This window comes from Staurois parvus, unplaced genomic scaffold (assembly GCF_062004578.1).
Source record: "Staurois parvus isolate SC_StPar_1 unplaced genomic scaffold, SC_StPar_1.0 ptg001163l, whole genome shotgun sequence".
Classification (NCBI taxonomy): domain Eukaryota; kingdom Metazoa; phylum Chordata; class Amphibia; order Anura; family Ranidae; genus Staurois; species Staurois parvus.
In genome coordinates, this window is record NW_028318959.1 from 101,600 (window position 1) to 127,599 (window position 26,000).

At 46.7% G+C, this 26,000-nt stretch overlaps 1 protein-coding gene across 1 annotated transcript in view; it reads right to left on the bottom strand.

Annotated features, from left to right (window-relative positions):
* The window catches only part of TEX11 (testis expressed 11), a 117,705-nt gene that overhangs the window by 83,555 nt on the left and 8,150 nt on the right, over nt 1-26,000 (bottom strand). Inside the window, exons 3-7 of the mRNA XM_089659564.1 lie at nt 13,716-13,837; nt 9,081-9,165; nt 7,130-7,209; nt 2,208-2,288; nt 2,008-2,127 (exon numbers count right to left, since the gene is read on the bottom strand). Coding sequence (XP_089515690.1) covers nt 2,008-2,127; nt 2,208-2,288; nt 7,130-7,209; nt 9,081-9,165; nt 13,716-13,837 — 488 coding nt within the window. The remainder of the gene's footprint in view (nt 1-2,007; nt 2,128-2,207; nt 2,289-7,129; nt 7,210-9,080; nt 9,166-13,715; nt 13,838-26,000) is intronic.

Here is a 26,000-nt window from a genome sequence, read left to right on the forward strand (position 1 = left end):
CTGGCTTCCGATTGCGCAACGGATCAAATTCAAAATCCTAACACTGACGTACAAAGCCGTCCACCATACTGCCCCGAACTACATCACTGACCTAATATCCAAGTACCGCCCAACACGCACACTCCGCTCCTCACAAGACCTCCTTCTCTCTAGTTCCCTGGTCTCCTCCTCCCATGCCCGCCTCCAGGACTTCTCCAGGGTGTCACCCATCCTCTGGAACTCCCTGCCCCAACCCATCAGATTATCACCTACTCTCCTCTCCTTTAGGCGCACCCTGAAAACCCATCTCTTCAGGGAAGCCTACCCCACCCCCTGCTAACTTGCCGACCTCCTCCACTCTTCCTACCACTCCATCCCCCACAGCTATCTCCTCCTGTGCCACCATCCCCTCCCTCCTAGATTGTAAGCTCGAAAGAGCAGGGCCCTCGATCCCCTCATGTTTTGCATTGTATTGGTATTGTTCTATCACATGTTCTGTCCCCCTTTGTAATGTACAGCGCTGAGCCAACTATAAATACTGTATAATAATAATAATAATAATAATAATAATAATAATAACTCCGCTTTCATGTTTCATTTATTGATTTCAGTTCTTTCAATCATGGTGGCTCAGCATCGCATGTGGGCGTTACCTAGGGCGGTCTGCATACAAATACAGCCCACCTAGGAACACCCACTGCTCCACACCGACACCCACCCATCGGGTATTTTGATATTTGCACGACTTCCCCAAAAAGCCAGCCCGCTGCTTGCATCGGGGCTCTTGAGAGGAGGAGGAGGAGGAGGCAAGGTGCTGTGATGTTTTCAGGAAGCTATGTTTAGCACTCTGTCAGCCCCTCCCACCAACCATGATCTGCTTGCGTTGTATAGGGAACCACGGAGACCCAGTGATGACATCACTGAGACGAAATGTAATGAAAACAAAAACGTTTTATTTCATAAATCAATAAGCATGTTGACGAGGGGGGTAGGAAGGAACCCCGGGGAGTCAAAATACAATCAGATTACACTTCAGATTTAACCACTTCCAGACCGGACACTTTTACCCCCTTCCTGACCAGGGCAATTTTCAGCTTTCAGCGCTATCACACTTTGAATGACAATTGCGCGGTCATGCAACACTGTACCCATATGAATTTTTTACCATTTTTTTTTAAAATAGATAAAGCTTTATTTTGGTGGTATTTATTCACTGCTGGGATTTGTATTTTTTTTGCTATGTAAATGAAATGTCCAAAAATTTTGAAAAATTTTTTTGCAAATAAATAATATTTCATCATAAATCTTGGCCAAAATTTATTCCGTTATCTTTTTAGTAAAAAAAAAAAAAATCCAAATTTGTTTATAAGCAAAAATTATAATTTTTAAACATTTTTTTTTACATTTTTATTTTTTTATATTATTATTTTTTATTTTTTTTTTTTTTTTTTTACATACTGTCACCCTAGCAGTACAGTGTCACCATGGTGACACTGTACTACTTGTGAGGGGTGATGAAGATTTTTTTTTTACACTGATTGCTTTTACACCCATATAGGATGTAAAAGCAATCATTTCTCTTTCTCTCTGTCTGCATTCTTGCACTCATTGAGAAGAACTGAGTGAGCTGTGATTGGTCACAGCTTGTCACATGGTACAAGGCTTTTGTGAATAGCCTTGTACCATGTGACCTCTGTGATCATTCACAGATTTCACACATAGTAAGCAATGATGTCAGAAGTGACATCTTGCTTACTACTTTGCATGTGATCACTGATTGGCCAATCAGTGATCACATGATCGGGACCTCGTACAGAGGTCCCGTCCGACGATCAGTGTTTCACTGTGTCCGGAGGACACAGCGGGCACTGGATCGCGGTGCTGCGTGCTCCCAGGGAGCGCGCACAAGCAGGGTGCGGGGAGGCCGTTTATAGACGGCCACCCGACCCTGCAGTGCCACCGTCCGGCTGTTTATATACAACGGCCGGTCGGGAAGTGGTTAAGAAGGCTAGACACTATGGGACTTACGGCCTCCGCCTGATATGTCAGCACTTTGAAGACTTCCTTCTCCACCCAGTCTTTGTACAAGTTCACATCTGTCTCCGGAGCGCTTCTCTGAGTCTTCATGCAATAAAGCTTTTCTAGAGTCTAGTAGAGACATGATGAAAACGCTTAACAAGCTGAGTCACTGGCAGACTCCATCCGATCTCATATCTTATGTAACTTACATCCATGGAGAATTCAAGAAACACAGACGCCCGCTTCGGCTTTCCAATGTCTATCCAACCCTTTCCAGTTTTCATGGCCATCTGAGGAGTAAAGTGATCATAGATATTTCTAAAGCTAGGAGATACCTTACCATGATACAATCAGTGTACAGGACCAAAGGGCAAGGCTCATGCGTATTAACGGATTGCCTAGGCAGTAGTAGCCACCTGTCATGTTCTATGGCGATCAACATCTGCCTTGACACGTTTCATGGTGATTGAATGAAGGTGACTGAGTTACCAGGGCAGATATAAATACTGGGGTATGTTCCTGACATACCTGTGGAAGACACTTGGATGGAACTGAGGAAGACATTGGACGGAACCAAGTAAAAAATTGGATGGAACCGATGAAGACATTTGGACAGTACTGAGGAAAACACTTGGATGGGACTATGGGCGACATTGAACGGAATCAAGGAAGAAACTTGCTCGGAACTGAGGAAGACACTTGGATGGAACTGAGGAAGACACTTGGATGGAACTGAGGAAGACACTTGAATGGAACTGAGGAAGACACTTGGATGGAACTGAGGAAGACACTTGGATGGAACTGAGGAAGACATTGGATGGAACTGAGGAAGACATTGGATGGAACTGAGGAAGACATTGGATGGAACTGAGGAAGACACTTGGATGGAACTGAGGAAGACACTTGGATGGAACTGAGGAAGACACTTGGATGGAACTGAGGAAGACATCTGGATGGAACTGAGGAAGACTCTAGGGTGGGACTATGGGAGACATTGAAATGGAACCAAGGAAGAAACTTGCTCAAAACTGAGGAATACATTGGATGGAACCGAGGCAGACATTTGGATAGAACCGAGGAAGACACTTGGATGGAACCGAGGAAGACACTTGGATGGAACCGAGGAAGACACTTGGATGGAACCGAGGAAGACACTTGGATGGAACCGAGGAAGACACTTGGATGGGACTATGGGAGACATTGAACTGAACCAAGGAAGAAACTTACTCAAAACTGAGGAATACATTGGATGGAACCGAGGCAGACATTTGGATGGAACTGAGGAAGACACTTAGATGGAACTGAGGAATACATTGGATGGAACTGAGGAAGACATTTGGACAGAACTGAGGAAAACACTTGGATGGGACTATGGGAGACATTGAACGGAACCAAGAAAGAAACTTACTCAAAACAGAGGAACACATTTGATGGAACTGAGGAAGACACTCGGATGGAACTGAGGAAGACACTCGGATGGAACTGAGGAAGACACTCGGATGGAACTGAGGAAGACACTCGGATGGAACTGAGGAAGACACTCGGATGGAACTGAGGAAGACACTCGGATGGAACTGAGGAAGACACTCGGATGGAACTGAGGAAGACACTCGGATGGAACTGAGGAAGACACTTGGATGGAACTAAGGAAGACACTTGGATGGAACTGAGGAAAGCACTTTGACGGAACAGAGGAAGACACTTGGATGGAACAGAGGAAGACACTTGGACGGAACCGAGGAAGACATTGGACGGAACCGAGGAAGACATTTGGACAGAACTGAGGAAGACACTTGAATGGGACTGAGGAAGACATTGAACAGAACCAAGGAAGAAACTTGCTCGGAACCGAGGAAGACACTTGGATGGAACCGAGGAAAACACTTGGGTGGAACTGAGGAAAACACTTGGGTGGAACTGAGGAAAACACTTGGGTGGAACTGAGGAAAACACTTGGGTGGAACTGAGGAAAACACTTGGGTGGAACTGAGGAAAACACTTGGGTGGAACTGAGGAAAACACTTGGGTGGAACTGAGGAAAACACTTGGGTGGAACTGAGGAAAACACTTGGGTGGAACTGAGGAAAACACTTGGGTGGAACTGAGGAAAACACTTGGATGGAACTGAGGAAGAAAGTTGGGTGGAACTGAGGAAGAAAGTTGGGTGGAACTGAGGAAAACACTTGGAGGGAACCGAGGAAGACACTTGGACGGAACCGAGGAAGACATTAAACGGAACCGAGGAAGACATTTGGACAGAACTGAGGAAGACATTTGGATGGGACTGAGGAAGACATTTGGATGGGACTGAGGAAGACATTGAACGGAACCAAGGAAGACATTGAACGGAACCAAGGAAGACATTTGGACAGAACTGAGGAAGAAACTTTAGTGGGACTGAGGAAGACATTGAACAGAACCAAGGAAGAAACTTGCTCAGAACTGAGGAATACATTGGATGGAACCAAGGAAGACATTTGGGTGGAACTGAGGAAGACACTTGGATGGAACTGAGGAAGACACTTGGATGGAACTGAGGAAGACACTTGGATGCAACTGAGGAAGAAACTTGGGTGGAACTGAGAAAAACACTTGGAGGGAACTGAGGAAGACACTTGAAGAGAAATGAGGAAAACACTTTTCTAAAAGCGCAGGAATTGGTGTGAACTGTGGTATGAGGTTCAGGGATTGAGGTGATCTGAGGTGGGAAGGTGCAGGAATTGGGGTGATCTGAGGTATGAGGTTCAGCAATTGGAGTGATCTAAGATCTGAACAGGCAGGAATTGAAACTAATCTGAAATTTGAAGGTGCGGGAATTGGGGTGATCTGAGGGATGAAGGGGCTGGAATTGGGTGATTTGAGGCATGAAGGTGCAGGAATTGGGGTGATCTCAGGATTGAAGTTCTAGGAATTGGGGTGATCTGAGGTGTGAAGGTGAAGGAATTGGGGTGATCTGAGGTTTGAACGTCCTGGAACTATGAATGATCTGAGATCTGAAGGTGTGGGAATTAGGGTGAGCTGAGGGGAGAAGGTGCAGGAATTGGAGCCAATCTGATGTATGAAGGTGCAGTATTGGGGGCTGATCTGAGGTCTCATGGTGCAGGAATTGGGGTGATATAAGGTATGAGGTTCAGGAATTGGGGTAATCTGAGGTCTGAAGATGCAGAAATTGGGGTGATCTAAGGTATGAGGTTCAGGAACTGGGGCGATCTGAGGTATGAAGGTGCAGAAATTGGGGCCAATCTGATGTATGAAGGTGCAGCACTGAGGGCTGATCTGAGGTATGAAGGTTCAGGAATTGGGGTGATCTAAGGTATGAGGTTAAGGAATTGGGGTGATATGGGGTCTGAAGAGGCAGGAATTGGGGTGATCTGGGGTCTGAAGAGGCAGGAATTGGGGAGATTTGAGGGGTGAAGGTTCAGGAATTGGCGTAATCTGAGGTCTGAAGGTGCAGAAATTGGGGCCAATCTGATGTATGAAGGTGCAGCAGAGGGCTGATCTGAGGTCTGAAGGTGTAGGAATTGGGGTGATCTGAGGTATGAAGGTTCAGGAATTGGGGTTATCTAACGTATGAGGTTCAGGAATTGGGGTGATCTGGGGTCTGAAGAGGCAAGAATTGGGGAGAAGTGAGGGATGAAGGTGCAGGAATTGGGGTGATCTGTGGTATGAGGTTCAGGGATTGAGGTGATCTGAGGTGGGAAGGTGCAGGAATTGGGGTGATCTGAGGTAAGGGGGGCAGCAGCAGCAGGACACCTAACCACCGTTGGTGGACACCCTGAAAAACATATGGTCAGTAAACTTTTTCGTTTATAATCTTTCATGTACCCCACACCAACCAACCCTGAATAAAGGTATCTTAAGCAGTATCACGCTATGAGGTCTCTTATTGGGCACTCTGCGTGAGTGCTATCATTCGCAGTGCCCATCTGGAGGACTCAGGACCCTGGTGGTGATACCAGATAGCTGTTTCGGATGACCTTACCTCTGTGGAGCCGGGATGGTGATCTGGGTGCAATCTGATCTGGGATCTGATGATCTTTCTATGGCCTGGTGAGGATCACATATTGCGTATATTAAACGCACATCTGGTGAGTGCGTTTTTCACCTATTTGTGTGGTTCACACTTATCATCACACCTTGGATCAGGACGTCCACTCACCTGGAATTAGGATCTTTCCATGATCTGCACTATTACATTGAACTTTTGTTTTTATGGATCACCACCAGAGTGATATCACGCATGGGCATATAGTGTGTGTATAAACTGGGTTCTATTATTAAGCGCTGCACCATTTTATTTGACATATAGATCTGAGGTATGAGGTTCAGCAATTGGAGTGATCTGAGGTCTGAACAGGCAGGAATTGAAACTAATCTGAATGTGAAGGTGAGGGAATTGGGGTGATCTGAGGGATGAAGGTGCAGGAATTGGGGTGATCTGAGGTATGAGGTTCAGCAATTGGAGTGATCTGAGGTCTGAACAGGCAGGAACTGAAACTAATCTGAAATGTGAAGGTGAGGGAATTGGGGTGATCTGAGGTCTGAAGGTGCAGGAATTGGGTGATTTGAGGCATGAAGGTGCAAGAATTGGGGTGATCTGAGGGGTGAAGGTGCAGGAATTGGGGTGATCTGAGGGATGAAGGTGCAGGAGTTGGGGGTGATTTGAGGCATGAAGGTGCAGGAATTGGGGTGATCTGAGGGATGAGGGTGCAGGAATTGGGCTGATCTGAGGCATGAAGGTGCAGGAATTGGGGTGATCTGAGGGATGAGGGTGCAGGAATTGGGCTGATCTGAGGGGTGAAGGTGCAGGAATTGGACTGATCTGAGGCATGAAGGTGCAGAAATTGGGGTGATCTGAGGGGTGAAGGTGCAGGAATTGAGGTGATCTGAGGGGTGAGGTGCAGGAATTGGGCTGATCTGAGGCATGAAGGTGCAGGAATTGGGATGATCTGAGGGGTGAAGGTGCAGGAATTGGGGTGATCTGAGGGGTGAAGGTGCAGGAATTGGGGTGATCTGAGGGGTGAAGGTGCAGGAATTGGGGTGATCTCAGGGGTGAAGGTGCAGGAATTAGTTCTAATGTGTGGTCTGCGGCATGCTTAATAAACTATGTGCTCTAGAGGCGTATTCTTACCAAAACATTCCTTTCTAAAGTTGCCTCTGATTGGTTACATTCCTCACACCAGCAAGCAAGGTTGCAGGACACATGACGCACTACAATACAAAGCAACATATCAGCTGCCTCTAAGGAATGACACAACCATATACAAACTGAATACAAACACTGTCACAGTTCGGGGGCAGGAAAGGTATATTAACCCCTCGCCTACCGGACACTTCTACCCCCTTCCTGCCTACCGGGCACTTCTATCCCCTTCCTGCCTACTGGGCACTTCTACCCCCTTCCTGCCTACAGGGCACTTCTACCCCCTTCCTGCCTACAGGACACTTCTACCCCCTTCCTGCCTACAGGACACTTCTACCCCCTTCCTGCCTACAGGGCACTTCTACCCCCCTCCTGCCTACAGGACACTTCTACCCCCTTCCTGCCTACAGGGCACTTCTACCCCCTTCCTGCCTACAGGACACTTCTACCCCCTTCCTGCCTACAGGGCACTTCTACCCCCTTCCTGCCTACAGGACACTTCTACCCCCTTCCTGCCTACAGGACACTTCTACCCCCTTCACGCCTACAGGACACTTCTACCCCCTTCCTGCCTACAGGACACTTCTACCCCCTTCCTGCCTACAGGGCACTTCTACCCCGTTCCTGCCTACAGGGCACTTCTACCCCCTTCCTGCCTACCGGGCACTTCTACCCCCTTCCTGCCTACAGGACACTTCTACCCCCTTCCTGCCTACCGGGCACTTCTACCCCCTTCCTGCCTACAGGACACTTCTACCCCCTTCACGCCTACAGGACACTTCTACCCCCTTCCTGCCTACAGGACACTTCTACCCCCTTCCCGCCTACCGGGCACTTCTACCCCCTTCCTGCCTACAGGACACTTCTACCCCCTTCCTGCCTACAGGACACTTCTACCCCCTTCCTGCCTACAGGACACTTCTACCCCCTTCCTGCCCACAGGACACTTCTACCCCCTTCCTGCCCACAGGACACTTCTACCCCCTTCCTGCCTACAGGACACTTCTACCCCCTTCCTGCCTACCGGACACTGATATGTGGCATTGATGTGGCACTGATGGACACTGACAGGTGGCACTGCTGGGGCTACACTGATCATCAGTGCCCTGATGATCAGTGTACATGTCCCCTCCGCGGAAAGCCGATTACCGGCTCTCCGCTCCTCTCCTCTGTCAGCGTGACAGCTCGTGAGGAGAGAAATGCAGATAACCGGCATTTCCCTATTTACATGTTATCAGCTGTGATTGGACACACCTGATCACATGACCGAGCCGTCATCTTCGGCTCTTTCCGTGGATCGGTGATCCGCTGTATCCGAGGGACACAGTGCACCGCCGATCGCCACACGCTCCCGGAGCCGCGCATGCATGGTGAGAATGGGAGGATGTCATATGACATCCTCCCAGAACGAGAGAGAACCACCTTGTGCCCGTCATTGGACTATATGGTGGGCGGGAGGCGGTTAAAGTGTAAGTACACCCACAGCCGGCATTTGTAGGTTTCGGGTGGAATGGAGATGGGTTATAACTCCTCAGTTCTGCCGGGGAGACTTCCCTTGACTTCCTGTCCCAGAGACGTAACAGGTTATCCAGAGAAAGGGCTACAAATCCTCTCCTAGGCAGCTGTTAGAGAGCAGGTGTCCCCATTGGAAGATTTCCCCTCTATTCCTGTTCTGGTGACAACCTTAACCTTCTGGTTTCCTATCGCTCTCGGTGACAATGCTGTGCAAAGTCCAGAATAGGTATGGTGGAGGCTCTTGGAATACCGATACTCAGCGGTGCCGTATTGCAGGATGTCAAACCGGTTTCTAAGGCTCAATGACCCTGGGGGGGGGGCTGTTATTGTCAGACAGGGGGTCACCCTAATCTGGGGTACCCAGAATCATAATCCAGAAAGAGAAAGAAGGAAGAGCGGCAAACCACAAAGACGTCAAACTTACCCATAGATCTCTCCATCTCGGTAATGGCTTCTCCTCCCCTCTTGGTGATTCCCCAGTTCCACAGGTCAACGGCATGTTCTTCCATCTACAAAGGGAGCACAGAGGTAACATGGGAGGAGGGACCGTCGCGCCCTCGCCGCTGTCATAGAGACAGACGTGTGAACAGACGGGTTCCTACCAGTGGAAGGTGGACAACCAGGTCCTACACGGCCCCATCTAGGCGCTGACGCTTTGTAGCCTTCGGGACGTTGGAATAAGAAGGAAAGGGACTTTGACCAAAGGGCGAGGAATTACAGGGGCCGCGAGGGCCACAACCTTCATTGAAATATATTCTTCAATAGCCACCAAGGATATACATTCACTCTGTGTGCACCAAAAGCCTTTGTAAACCCAGATACCACCTTGTAAAAGTAGCTGTGAGGACCAGGGGTTGTTTCATGAAAGGTGCAGATCTCTGGTCAGAAAGTAAAATCCGATCTTTATCTCCACGTTGACTCCCAGCCTCCTCCAACCGCTTGAATCTGTAGACTTACCTTGTGAAGACCCCACACGTGTCCTTCCTGGAATTCTGGGACACGGAGTCACTAGACCCTGTGAGCAGGCACTGCTAGGTCACACCTCTCACAGGACCCGCCTTCTGAGAGGAGGTGGCACAGGAATCAGCAAGGTACCATGGGACATGTAGTCCTTAGACATGGAGGAGAAGCTGCAAAGCATGCTGGGGACCCAGGAAGGTGTGGAAAGAGACGGCTGGCAGACAGGCAGCACTCGCAGCATGGAAGGTGATTTCTCCAGTCATCTCTTCTAGGATTGTCAGTGAGAAGAATGCTTTGTATTCCCATTATAATGCTGATGGTGCAACATGCTGCGACCCTTTGATAGCAATAAAAATGATTTTTGAAATGCTCCTAACATGTTGCAGCTTCTAGGAGATTTGAGTGGTTGGGTTTTTATATTGACAGACTGCTAATATATATATATTTATTTATGTTTAAGTATTAACATAAATATATATTTTATTATTAATAACAATATTTATATATATATATTTTTATGTTTAAGTATTAACATAAATATATATTTCACATTAATATTATTATTAGTAATATATATATATATATTATATTATTATTATTATTATTATTATTAATAAAATAAAATATATATGTTAATACTTAAAAATAATAATAAATATATATAGATATATATAATATTAATATGAAATATATATTTATGTTAATACTTAAACATAAAAAAATATATATAAATATTGTTATTAATAATAAAATATATATTTATGTTAATACTTAAATAAATATATGTGTATATATATATATATATATATGTGTGTATATATATTTATTTATTTAAGTATTAACATAAATATATATTTTATTATTAATAACAATATTTATATATTTTTTTTATGTTTAAGTATTAACATAAATATATATTTCATATTAATAGTATTATTAATAATATTTTATATATATATATATATATATATATATATATATTTATTTATTTTTTAATTTAAAGTATTAACATAAATATATATTTTATTGTTAATAATAATGATAATAATATTTTATTTATATATATATATATATATATATATGTATATATATATATATATGTGTGTGTGTATGATGTTTATGTATTAACATAAATATATATTTCATAATAATATTATTATTAATAATATTATATATATATATATATATATATATTTATTTTTTAAAGTGTTAACATAAATATATATTTAATTTTATTATTATTATTATTATTATTATTATTATTATTATTATTATTATTATTATTAATAATAATAATAATAATAATAATAATGCTAATAATAATATTTTATATATATATATATATTTATTATTATTATTATTTTATTTATTTTTTCACAGGTGTTATTTACGGTGAGTTTATTGGGTAGTGTGCTGTTATCATATATCATTGGTTTTATCATATATCGTAGGTCATATTTTTTTGTAATATACACATCTATATCTATTGAAGAAAAAAAAAAAAAAAAAGTCAGCGCTACCTTACTAATCAATAACATAACAATAATGGTGGAACCCTCTAATGTGTGTCATTCTCAATAAACGTCGATATTACTCCTAGATCAGTCTCTGTGATATGGAACTGCGCAGATAATACACATCAAACTGAATTAAATTACCTTCCAGTGCAATCATTTAATTGATACGTGTCATGGCCGGTCACATGACCCTAAACCCCGCCCCCACCTCCCAGCTTCTGAACCCCTTAGGCTACGTTCACACTCGCCTTGTTAGCAAGCGACAGACAGACGTTTCGGAAGAGTTTTTACCGTTTCCCAAACACCTGGGAAAATTCTGCACATTGCAGCACATGGTGCTGTTCAAACAGGAGCGTTAGCGTCGCATTGCGTCTCATCGCGGCAGAACGGACACCTCTGGTCGAGTCAGGAGGAGTTGAAGCCTCCTATTCAAGTCTATGGTGCTACTTCGCAAATGCCCGGCCGGTGTTTGCGGTGCGGTTGCGACACGGTTGCGGGGCGTTTGCGGAGCGTTAACACCATTCAAACTTCATTATAGGCGTTTGTGGGGCGTTTTTAACGCTTGGCAAACGCCTAGCAACCGCCGCTAAACAGCGCATGCGGCGTTTGCGGAGCATTAAAAATGCTCCGCAAGCGCCGGACCAACGCTTGTCAAACGCTATAGGGGTGTCAAGTGTGAACGAGCCCTTAAAGGGCCGGGAGGCGCCGGCGCCAAGGGGTTAACATACACACCCGGCGGCGTTTCGCATGAACGGGGTGCGATTCTGATGCGGTGTGGAATTCTCGCTGAAAACGCTGCCAATTCCGCGCCGCATCAGTGTGAACCTAGGCTAATGCTCGGAGTTCGCCGGGTGCCGGCGGGGAATCCCTAGTCGGGACCTGGTGATTGACAGCCGAGGGGCGCGGGTAGGATGCGTGCGCGCCCCCTACCCGGAACTGCAACATCACGTGATTTTGCGCACCCGTGCCGCCCTGTAGCAGCATTTCTGTGGAAGCGGTTAATTGGCATTGTAAATATCTACAGGAGGGGGTGAAGTTTCATTCTTTATCCACTCTCCAATGGGCGGGTCCATGACACCCCGGGCTCACAGGAAGTGTCCTATGTTCATGGTGTCGTGTTATGTCGTATTTATAACAAAGTTATTTTTATTCATACAATATTTGTGGTGCAGACATTTGTTTTACGTACTTTTTCCTAAAGGGCGCCCCGGGCAATAGGGGATCATGGGGCCCCTGTGTCCTTGCCCAAACTCAAAAAAGCCTATGAAAAAGGTACCAGGGGCATCTCATGGGGCCCCCTACTGACCCCGTGCCCGAGTTTTCAAATGGTCAGTCCGCCCCTGCTCTGTAGGGTGTACTTGTCTCAGTCCAGAGCACTGAGTGTCATCTCTGTCTGCTGCCTCCTTCCTTTGCTATCAGCATGAGTCAATTCTGCGAGTTTTCCTGACACCGAGAGAAAAATGGTGACAGGGGAGGGGCCTCCAGCAGATTGACAGCCTCAGCTCTGTTCCTGTGAACTGTGTGGAGGGGGGGGGGGGGTGTCTCTTCCCTCCAGTCAGCTCTCATAGCTCTCCTCACTGAGCTCTGCAGAGTGTAATTTCAGCTCTCCGCCCCCTTTTTTTCTGACAGCTCAGACAAGCTTTACAATTCAGCGCATTTAGAGACATGGATGGATGGAGACAAGGATGGATGGATGGATGGAGATAAGGTTGGATGGATGGCTGGAGACAAGGATGGATGGATGGAGATAAGGTTGGATGGATAGCTGGAGACAAGGATGGATGGATGGATAGATGGATGGAGACATGGATGGATGGATGAAGACAAGGATGGATGGAGACAAGGATGGATGGATAGATGGATGGAGACAAGGATAGATGGATGAATAGATAGATGGATGGAGACAAGGATGGATGGATAGATGGATGGAGACAAGGATGGATGGAGGAAGACAAGGATGGATGGATGAAGACAAGGATGGATGGATGGAGACAAGGATGGATGGAGACAAGGATGGATGGATAGATGGATGGATAGATGGATGGAGACAAGGATGGATGGATGGAGACAAGGATGGATGGATGGAGACAAGGATGGATGGATAGAGACAAGGATGGATGGATAGAGACATGGATAGATGGATGGAGATAAGGATGGATGGATGGAGACAAGGATGGATGGATGGAGACAAGGATGGATGGATGGAGACAAGGATGGATGGATGGAGATAAGGATGGATGGATAGATGGATGGAGACAGGGATGGATGGAGACAGGGATGGATGGAGACAAGGATGGATGAATAGAGACAAGGATGGATGGATAGATGGATGGATAGATGGATGGATGGAGACAAGGATGGATAGATGGATGGAGACAAGGATGGATGGAGACAAGGATGGATGGAGACAAGCATTGATGGATGGATGGAGACATGGATGGATGGATGGATGGCTGAGTCTGCTTTGAATGTTACCAATGAATTAAATAGCATTTTTGGTGTGTGGTGCTCAGATGCAGTCCCACTTTCAGCGTACAAAAAGCGTTCCTCTGACCCGGGAATGTGGTGGGCATCGTACAAACCTGGGGATCAGGAGGACCTCGGCCTTCATCCTCTTCTAGAGTTTTCATTTCATCGTAGATCTGGGTAATGAGGTTGCTGACGTCTGTCGGGTTCGGCTGTCGCAGAAGGTTTTTAATGGACTCTTTAAATAACAAAAATACAGGAAAAGACCAAATTATCAATTTCATTTCATGCATCTCATGACATTTTATAATCGGAAATGACACATTAAAGTGTAAATTCACCTTTAAACGAAAAAAAAAGAAGAGGTGAACTAGTATCCCCCACCACCACCACCACCACAGCTACCACCAACAACCACTACCATCATCACCACCACCAACCACTACCATCATCACCACCACCAACCACTACCATCATCATCACCACCAACTAGTACCATCATCACCACCAACCACTACCATCATCATCATCACCACCAACCACTACCATCATCATCATCACCACCAACCACTACCATCATCATCATCACCACCAACCACTACCATCATCACCACCAACCACTACCATCATCACCACCACCAACCACTACCATCATCATCACCACCAACTAGTACCATCATCACCACCAACCACTACCATCATCATCACCACCACCAACCACTACCATCATCATCACCACCAACTAGTACCATCATCACCACCAACCACTACCATCATCACCACCAACCACTACCATCATCATCACCAACCACTACCATCATCATCACCACCAACTAGTACCATCATCACCACCAACTAGTACCATCATCACCACCAACCACTACCATCATCATCACCAACCACTACCATCATCATCACCACCAACTAGTACCATCATCACCACCAACCACTACCATCATCATCATCACCACCAACCACTACCATCATCATCACCACCACCAACCACTACCATCATCATCACCACCAACCACTACCATCATCATCACCACCACCAACCACTACCATCATCATCACCACCAACCACTACCATCATCATCACCACCAACCACTACCATCATCATCATCACCACCAACCACTACCATCATCATCATCACCACCAACCACTACCATCATCATCACCACCAACCACTACCATCATCATCACCACCACCAACCACTACCATCATCATCACCACCAACCACTACCATCATCATCACCACCAACCACTACCATCATCATCATCACCACCAACCACTACCATCATCATCATCACCACCAACCACTACCATCATCATCACCACCACCAACCACTACCATCATCATCACCACCAACTAGTACCATCATCACCACCAACCACTACCATCATCACCACCAACCACTACCATCATCATCACCACCAACTAGTACCATCATCACCACCAACCACTACCATCATCATCATCACCACCAACCACTACCATCATCATCACCACCAACTAGTACCATCATCACCACCAACCACTACCATCATCATCACCACCACCAACCACTACCATCATCATCACCACCAACTAGTACCATCATCACCACCAACCACATTACCTTCATCATCATCACCACCAACCACTACCATCATCACCACCAACCACTACCATCATCATCACCACCACCAACCACTACCATCATCATCACCACCACCAACCACTACCATCATCATCACCACCAACCACTACCATCATCATCACCACCAACCACTACCATCATCATCATCACCACCAACCACTACCATCATCATCACCACCAACCACTACCATCATCATCATCACCACCAACCACTACCGTCATCATCACCACCAACCACTACCATCATCATCATCACCACCAACCACTACCATCATCATCATCACCACCAACCACTACCATCATCATCATCACCACCAACCACTACCATCATCATCATCACCACCAACCACTACCATCATCATCACCACCACCAACCACTACCGTCATCATCACCACCAACCACTACCATCATAATCACCACCACCAACCACTACCATCATCATCATCACCACCAACCGCTACCATCATCATCATCAACCAACCACTACCATCATCATCATCACCACCAACCACTACCATCATCATCACCACCACCAACCACTACCATCATCATCATCACCAACCACTACCATCATCATCACCACCACCAACCACTACCACCATCATCATCATCACCACCACCAACCACTACCACTATCATCATCACCACCAACCACTACCATCATCACCACCAACCACTACCATCATCATCACCACCACCAACCACTACCACCATCATCATCATCACCACCACCAACCACTACCACTATCATCATCACCACCAACCACTACCATCATCACCACCAACCACTACCATCATCATCACCACCAACCACTACCATCATCATCACCACCAACCACTACCATCATCATCATCACCACCACCAACCACTACCATCATCATCATCACCACCACCAACCACTACCACCATCATCATCATCATCACCACCAACCACTACCATCATCATCATCACCACCACCAACCACTACCATCATCATCATCATCATCATCCCCACTGCTCTACTGTAGCTTTCAATGCCCATGTACCTGGTGCAGCGGCTTCAAGGGCAATGAAGCTGTAGTCTTCTGGGACAGATCAGGGTGATTCTGATTGGTCAAAGTGGTCACATGCCAACTTCAGCCAACTTTTGTTATTCGTTGCAGCTTTCAAACCGCTGCACGGGCAATGCATGCCTATCATCCATGGAGGTAAGTGCAGTGGGGACCGGAGGGGTGGGGAGGATGTATGGTGTCACCTTTTTATTGTTTGTTACATTGTGAACTTACCTTTCCAATTATTATTCCTGAACAGTTTGTAGGTGTAAACAGCAGAACTAAAGGTTGAATACTTACCTCTCACGGTCCCTCACCGTCCCCAGCATCTTCTTCTCAGTGCCATTCTTCGGGCCTCTTCATTGGCTGGTGGGGGATGACATCACTCCTACGCATGCGCAGTCATCCTGGCATTCAGAGACTGACGCTGTAAGCTGAGCTGCGCATGCACAGTTCAGTTTCCGGCGCTGGAGAAGACAACAAGCAGGCAGGCAGGGGCAGAGAGGCAGTTCATGCCTACACATTCTAATATTTGCTCCTACTATGGAGGCTCTGGAAGTGTAGAATTAGGCCCGCAGTATATACAGAGGTCCCTTGGCGTGGGCATACGCATATATTTTGCAAATGTGTGCAAACATAACCCTTCGCTTTTAACGGTTAACGGTCAGGCAGGGCCAATCCGGTTGTTTTGCAGGCTGACTGGGAAGTGTGCTGGGAAATCCTTTGTGATGTGTGTAGCCCTTCCATGTGCACCTTGCTGCAAAGGCCAGTTATAGGTTGGGGTGGTGGCCACTTTTTGGTACATGTCTACATAGTACCATACACAGGGGCGTATTTACCCCAAGGTAAACAGGGCGTTTGCCTAGGGCGGCATCTTTCGGGGGGGGGGGGGGGGCGGCACTGGTGAACACTATTCATTAAGCCAGGGGGGGGACTGAGACTGTGTGCCTGGCTGCGAATACATGGGAGAGAACCTTGGGACCATTCAGCGGGCCCTTTCACGCATGAGCGCTACACATTCATCCGTTCAGTATACCCCTTTAATTCAGTATTTATTATAACTGTAGGATCCCCTACCAAGGGATGCCTAATCAGGGCTGTCTTGATGTATGGGCATCTCTGGGTACTGCCCGGAGGCCTCAGGTGTATAGGGGCCCCATGATCATCTTGCATTACATCATACTTGACAACTGTCCTGGATTTGTCGGGACAGTTACTCTTTTTACTAAGCTGTCATGGGATGGCCCAGGCAGCATCCCAGAACCTGTATTGTGCCCTCCTGATCTCAGTATTGTACCCTCCTGATCCCAGTATTGTGCCCTCCTGATCCCAGTATTGTGTCCTCCTGATTCCAGTATTGTGCCCTCCAGATCCCAGTATTGTACCCTCCTGATCCCAGTATTGTGCCCTCCTGATCCCTGTATTGTACCCTCCTGATTCCAGTATTGTGCCCTCCAGATCCCAGTATTGTACCCTCCTGATCCCAGTATTGTGCCCTCCTGATCCCTGTATTGTACCCTCCTGATTCCAGTATTGTGCCCTCCAGATCCCAGTATTGTACCCTCCTGATCCCTGTATTGTACCCTCCTGATCCCAGTATTGTGCCCTCCTGATCCCCCTGTACTATACCCTCCTGATCCCAGTATTGTACCCTCCTGATCCCAGTATTGTGTCCTCCTAATTCCAGTATTGTGCCCTCCTGATCCCAGTATTGTGCCCTCCTGATCCCAGTATTGTGTCCTCCTGATTCCAGTATTGTGCCCTCCAGATCCCAGTATTGTACCCTCCTGATGCCTGTATTGTACCCTCCTGATCCCAGTATTGTACCCTCCTGATCCCTGTATTGTACCCTCCTGATCCCAGTATTGTACCCTCCTGATCCCTGTATTGTACCCTCCTGATCCCAGTATTGTGCCCTCCTGATCCCCCTGTACTATACCCTCCTGATCCCAGTATTGTGCCCTCCTGATCCCCCTGTACTATACCCTCCTGATCCCAATATTGTACCCTCCTGATCCCAGTATTGTGTCCTCCTGATTCCAGTATTGTGCCCTCCTGATCCCAGTATTGTGCCCTCCTGATCCCAGTATTGTGCCCTCCTGATCCCCCTGTACTATACCCTTCTGATCCCAGTATTGTGCCCTCCTGATTCCAGTATTGTGCCCTCCTGATCCCAGTATTGTGCTGTCCTGATTCCCCTGTACTGTGCCCTCCTGATCCCAGTACTGTGCCCTCCTGATCCCAGTATTGTGCCCTCCTGATCCCAGTATTGTGCCCTCCTGACTTCCCCTGTACTGTGCCCTCCTGATCCCAGTACTGTGCCCTCCTGATCCCAGTATTGTGCCCTCCTGATCCCAGCACTGTGCCCTCCTGATGCCAGTATTATGCCCTCCTGATCCCAGTATTTTGCCCTCCTGATCCTAGTATTGTGTTCTTCTGAATTCCCCTGTACTGTGCTCTCCTGATCCCAGTATTGTGCTCTCCTGATCCCAGTGTTGTGCCCTCCTGATCCCAGTATTGTGCTCTCCTGAATTCCCCTGTACTGTGCCCTCCTGATCCCAGTATTGTGCCCTCCTAACCCCCCTGTACTGTGTCCTCCTGATCCCAGTATTGTGCCCTCCTGATTCCCCTGTACTGTGTCCTCCTGATCCCAGTATTGTGCCCTCCTGATCCCAGTATTGTGCCCTCCTGACTCCCCCTGTACTGTGCCCTCCTGATTCCAGTATTGTGCCCTCCTGATCCCAGTATTGTGTCCTTCTTACTCCCCCTGGACTGTGCGCTGCTCAGGGCTTTCTTTCTGCCGGAACGCGGCGGTACTGCGTTCCGCCACCTTTTTCTTCTTGTCCCCGCTCACCGACTGCCTCTGCAGAGCTGACAAGCTATGCAGAGCAGCGAAAGTGACAGGTGCCGGACGCGGCTTGTTTATGTCATGCTTGCGCGTGCCCGGCACCTGTCACTGCCGCTGCTCACAGCCGGTGAGCGGGGACATGCACGCTTCACCCCCCCCCCCCTCTACCGCCAGCGTGTAAACATCGGGGGCGCGGACGATGGGCGAGGACACTATGCACGCTTCACCGCCCCCCCCCCGCCGGCGTGTAAACATCGGGGGCGGCGCGGCGACATCAACGGCAGTGACAGCGTGGACGCAGGGGCCGTACAGCTTGGAGTAGGTAAGCTGCGCTCGGCTCCCTGTCACTGACTGCAGTATCATGTATTGCTCTAAATTTTTACTCTCTCCCCAGCCTGTGCCCACCTAAACTATCCCAACCACCTGTGCCCACCTAAACTATCTGAGCCCACCTAAACTATCCTCACCCACCTGAGCCCACCTAAACTATTTCAGAACGCAATTGCTCAGCGCTCAGCGGCGCCGATCGAGAGCGCCCCTCCTGTGCATGAGGAACAGGAAAGATAAATTCAGTGATGGACGGTATTTTTTGGAGGAAAAGGTGGCAACCCTAGGGGAGCCTGTAGGAGCAGGCACATCTACCAGACAGGGTACACATGCATGCTAGACTGATTTTATATCTATGCTGGACGTTTACAAACGGCCTGCCATGATTTTATATCTATGCGTGTGTTCCTGGTGTCAGTACGGTACTGATTTTATATCTATGCGTGTGTTTCTGGTGTCAGTACGGTACTGATTTTATATCTATGCATGTGTTTCTGGTGTCAGTACGGTACTGATTTTATATCTATGCGTGTGTTTCTGGTGTCAGTACGGTACTGATTTTATATCTATGCATGTGTTTCTGGTGTCAGTACATTAGTCATTTTATATCTATGCATGTGTTTCTGGTGTCAGTACATTAGTCATTTTATATCTATGCATGTGTTTCTGGTGTCAGTACATTAGTCATTTTATATCTATGCATGTGTTTCTGGTGTCAGTACGGTACTGATTTTATATCTATGCATGTGTTTCTGGTGTCAGTACATTAGTCATTTTATATCTATGCATGTGTTTCTGGTGTCAGTACGGTACTGATTTTATATCTATGCGTGTGTTTCTGGTGTCAGTACGGTATTCATTTTATATCTATGCATGTGTTTCTGGTGTCAGTACATTAGTCATTTTATATCTATGCATGTGTTTCTGGTGTCAGTACATTAGTCATTTTATATCTATGCATGTGTTTCTGGTGTCAGTACATTAGTCATTTTATATCTATGCATGTGTTTCATGCAGATCATGCAAGAGGCAGCCGGGGGTCCGATGACATCATTTCCCTTATATGGTATGTACGGGAAATGATGTCATCGGAAGCCCCTCCCAAATTTTACTTGCATTCCTGTTCTCTAAAGGGGTGGTCCTAGGGTTTGATGGGGGCGTGGCCAGGTTTGGGTGGGGGAGTTCCACCACCTTTCCTCTGAGAAAAAAAGCCCTGGCGCTGCTGATCCCTGTACTGTGCCCTCCTGATCCCAGTGCTGTGCCCTCCTGATCCCAGTATTGTGCCCTACTGATCCCAGTATTGTGTCTTCCTGACTTCCCCTGTACTGTGCCCTCCTGATCCCAGTACTGTGCCCTCCAGACTCCCCCCGAACTGTGCCCTTCTGCACCCCCCCCCTTACTGTGCCATTTGCCCCCCCCGTACTGTGCCCTTTGTATTGATTGGTCTTTGATTTATGGAACTTCTTCCTATTGTTTAAAATAGATTTTATTGAAAGTACTTAAAAATATATGTTTAATTCTATCAACTATTTACACTTGAATTCTTGAGAATAGGTGTGTAAATTAGGGCAGGCTGGTAGGGGCCCCAGGAGATTACTTTGCCCAGGGGCCCATGATGCTGTTAAGACGGCCCTGTCCCTAATGAGTTTATTAAGCATACTAATGACAAAATACATTGAACTACATAGAAAACAATGTTTGGTTTTGTTGGAGTATGTAGTATTACCTGTTAGTCCTACAAATGGAGACTCTTTGGCCATTGGAAACATTCTTGAAGAAAATCTGGTAAGATAAAATGTATTGATCGTTTGTTTGTTGATCGATTATTATTAGATGATCAGGGACGATCATTATAATAAAATACAATGGAAGTCACTTGTAAAATACTATTATACAGAATGATAAAATGAAATCAACAGCCGTGCTATCGTCAGGTTGGCCTACAAGAGTGGATGAAGCCAAGAGCCAGTGGATGGACCCTGGTAAGAGCGTCTCACACATTGGGAAAGATTTGCTCCTCTGAGACCTCCTGACAATTGCACCGTCTTTCCAGACATACCTGAGGGAAGAGACGTCTGACACAACTCATGGTAAGCAATTCGACTCATTGCCTGACATTGTCTTCCAAAAGCAATGCTTCACCACGAATGCTAATGTTTGAGGAAACCCTTCCATCCAAAGGTTCATGCCATGGAGTTTGGTGGACCCACTATATCTCCGGGGACAACAACTGACTAACTACTAGAGTAGTGTATGCCCTTAGACAGATCATGTGGGACACACCATAACATTTAATGGAGTTTGGAAACCAGACGTCTTGGATACAATCTCTCCACTCTTGTCATACCAGTCAGATCCATTCTAATATTCCCAGTTCCACACGTCTCTAGAACTGGCCCCCAACTAGCATTACTCTACATGTCTGGAACCTCCAAAAATGTTCTCTTGGATTGCCAGACGGCTTTACACCTCAAAACGTTTTTTTTTTACTACTCCAGCTGCTGGGATTAACCACATCAAACTTGTAGATCTATGCAAAATCAGAATTTTTACTCTATAGGGCTACATTTTTAGAGACAACTACCTACATGGCCAAATGTTTGGGGACACCGGACCATAGCAACTACCTTTATAACTTAATGTGACCCCCCCCCCTTCAAATGATGGAGTTCAGGTGTCTCCAGTGAAGGGTCCTGGTATCACTCCATCATACAAAGACATTGGAGACAATTGTGCTCTTCCAACCTTGAGGTAACAGTTTGGTGAAGACCCTTTTCTGCCCCCTCATAACTGTCCCCCGTGTACAAAGCCAGCTCCATAAAGACATGGAGGACCAGTTTGGTGTGGAGGAACTCCAGTGTCCTGCACAGAGCCCTGACCTCAACTCTACTTAATACCTTTGGGATGAATTGGAACACTGATGGTGAGCTAGGTCCCCAACATGTGAGCCAGGCCATCTCATCCAATATCAGTACTTGACCTCACAAATGGGCACAAATTCCCACAAACACCCTCCAAAATCTTGTGGGAAGTCTTCCCAGGAGAGTGGAACCGGCTCCACAAAGACATGGATGACCAGTTTGCTGTACAGTAACTCCAGTGTCCTGTACAGAGCCCCGACCTTAACCCTACTGAACACCTTTGGAGTGAATTGGATCTCTGATGGTGAGCCAGGTCTTCTCATCCAACATCAGTAACCGACCTTACAAATGGACACTCATTCCGAAAGCCATCCTCTGAAATCTTGTGGAAAGCCTTCCAAGGAAAGTGGAGTCACAACAGGGGAGGAGGGGGGCAACTCCATATTGATGACCAGGGTTTAAGGATGGAGTGTCCAACTCATATACACTGTACAGAGCCCTGACCTCAACCCTAGTGAAGACCTTTGGGATGAATTGGAATGCCAATTGTAAGCCAGGTCTTCTCATCCAACATCAGTACCTGACCTCACAAATGGGCACAAATTCCCACAGACACCCTCTGAAATCTTGTGGAAAGTCTTCCCAGAAGAGTGGAGGATGAAGAGTGGGACACTCCATAATAATGGCCATGGGGGAGGGGGACAATTTCATAATAATGGCCATGAGGTAGGGAGGCAACTCTATATTAATGACCTTGGACAAGGGGGGCAACTCCTTATTAATGGCCATGTGGGGAGGGAGGCAACTCCATAATAATGGCCTTAGGAGTAGGGGGGCAACTCCATATTAATGGCCTTGGTGAAGGGGGCAACTCCTTATTAATGGTCATGTGGGGAGGGAGCAACTCCATATTAATGCATATTAATGGCCATGGGAGGCAACTCCATATTAATGGCCTTGGTGAAGGGAGGCAACTCCTTATTAATGGCCATGTGGGGAGGGAGGCAACTCCTTCTTAATGGCCATGTGGGGAGGGGGGCAACTCCTTATTAATGGCCATGTGGGGAGGGAGGCAACTCCTTCTTAATGGCCATGTGGAGAGGGAGGCAACTCCATATTAATGGCCTTGGTGAAGGGGGGCATCTCCATATTAATCGCCATGTGGGGAGGGAGGCAACTCCATATTAATGGCCTTGGTGAAAGGGGGCATCTCCATATTAATCGCCATGTGGGGAGGGAGGCAACTCCATATTAAAGGCCATGGGGGTAGGGGGGCAACACCATATTAATGGCCATGGGGGTAGGGGGGCAACACCATATTAATGGCCTTGGGCAAGGGGGCAACTCCTTATTAATGACCTTGGGCAAGGGGGGCAACTCCTTATTAATGGCCATGTGGGGAGGGAGGCAACTCCTCATTAATGGCCATGTGGGGAGGGGAGCAACTCCTTATTAAAGGCTATGTGGGGAGGGAGGTAACTTTATATTAATGGCCTTGGGCAAGGGGGGCAACTCCTTATTAATGGCCATGGGCAAGGGGGGCAACTCCTTATTAGTGGCCATGGGGGTAAGGGGGCAACTCCATATTAATGGCCTTGGGCAAGGGAGGCAACTCCTTATTAATGGCCTTGGGGGTAGGGGGACATCTCCATATTAATGGCCATGGGGGTAGGGGGGCAACTCCATATTAATGGCCTTGGGCAAGGGGGGCAACTCCTTATTAATCGCCATGAGGGTAGGGGGCAACTCCATATTAATGGCTTTGGGTGGGGGGGGCAACTCCTTATTAATGGCCATGTGGGGAGGGGGGGGGGGCAACTCCATATTAATGGCCATGTGGGGAGGGGAGGGGGGCAACTCCATACTAAAGACCTACGTTTTGGAATGGGATGACCAGCAGGATCATAGAGGCGAGATGTCAGGGTACCTAGACATAAAATGTACATACAACTGACAGAGCACCCACGTGTTGTACTGTTTGTACAGTTGAGTTTATGTGTCACCTGACTAGCGATTCGATTGATAATCGCTTTGACAACCTGAAATGATATATGTACCGTGCGCCATCCGCATGGATATACTGCCTGAAATGTGTCATAATTGTAAATATGAATTCCTGAACCACACGGTCACATGGTTTGTACAAATATTGTCAATTTTCCAAATTTTTGATTAGCTTTTAGTTGCCAAATAAAAGTCCACAGACAGATGATCAGAGCAAACAGTGAAAAGTAGCAGAGTAGGCAGGCTGATGAGGTGCAGACCCGACGGATCCTAAACGAATTCCGGAGAGGTAGACGGAGCACAGACTTACAATAGCAGAGATACCAGGACGATCCGGATCAGCAAAGTACAAAGAATGTGCAGAAATATTCCAGGACTTGGACAGACGGACTAACCTATGTCTTCTTCACAGACTGAATGTCCAGCAGTCTACAAGCACATTCTTCTTAGGGTAGGTGTGCGCTGCAGAGACCTGAGCTTCTGTGCTGAGTACCCATCACCAGACATGAAAGGCTCAAGGTGGACTCACTGCATGACAGATATGGGGCCACTCAAAGCCTCCTGTCTATTATCCCGCTGGCTCCCCTCCCGCACCATGCGTTGGTCCCTCAAGGAGCATGTCCAGCTCCTCCCATCCACAGTAATACAAAGCCCCGGGCCGCACCCTGTGTGCATCAACCAAGGTCATAAAAACAGAGATAAGAAGTCAAAGGTGCCAATCGTGGACAGCATGCGTCCTCGGGTAAGGTGCTAACGCGTTTCAGGAGTCAAACTCCCTTCCTCAGAGCAAATGATCTATTGCTCTGAGGAAGGGTGTTCGACTCCCGAAACGCGTTAGCACCTTACCCGAGGACGCATGCTGTCCACGATTGGCACCTTTGACTTCTTGACCTTTTATGGCTTGTGACTATGTTTTTGCATCTTTGTAATAAATTTTTGGTTATTGCGTTAATGCGCGAGGAGAGTGCGCCCTGTTTTGTTTTGTTCTGCTTTGGCAATTGCGGCAGAATCGCATTGCGTTTAGGGGTGCAGTTGAAGGGTGAGGGCACCCAAGATTCCCCGATCTATCAAGGGCGGCACCTCAGCAAGTGCGCGATTCCATTTTGAGTGCAGCAAGAGAGATTTGAATGCCGGTTTCTGGTTACTGTTGGAGTTCTGCCGCAATGGCCGCCTGGCAGGATCGTATTGCCATCACGGCAAACCACGCTTTTAAAAATCGTGTGAGGTGCGTTGCCCCAAAAAGAGCAGGAGCAATGGCGCATGAGGCAGCCCATTCAACTGAATGGACTGGCCCTGTGCTACACGCAGAATTGCTTGACCGCGTTCCCACTACGCGATATGTGAACGGCGCCTTACGGAAGGTTGTCCTCTGTTGGTCTGTTATACTCTCCCTTCCTCTTTATTTGTTGTTTCAATATTTTCTATATTGTTTCTATATTTTATATATTATTTCTATATTTTATATGTTGTTTCTATATGTTATATGTTGTTTCTATATTTTATATGTTGTTTCTATATTTTCTATATTATTTCTATATGTTATTTGTTGTTTCTATATTTTATATATTATTTCTATATTTTATATGTTGTTTCTATATTTTCTATATTATTTTTATATTTTATATGTTGTTTCTATATTTTATATATTATTTCTATATTTTATATGTTGTTTCTATATTTTAT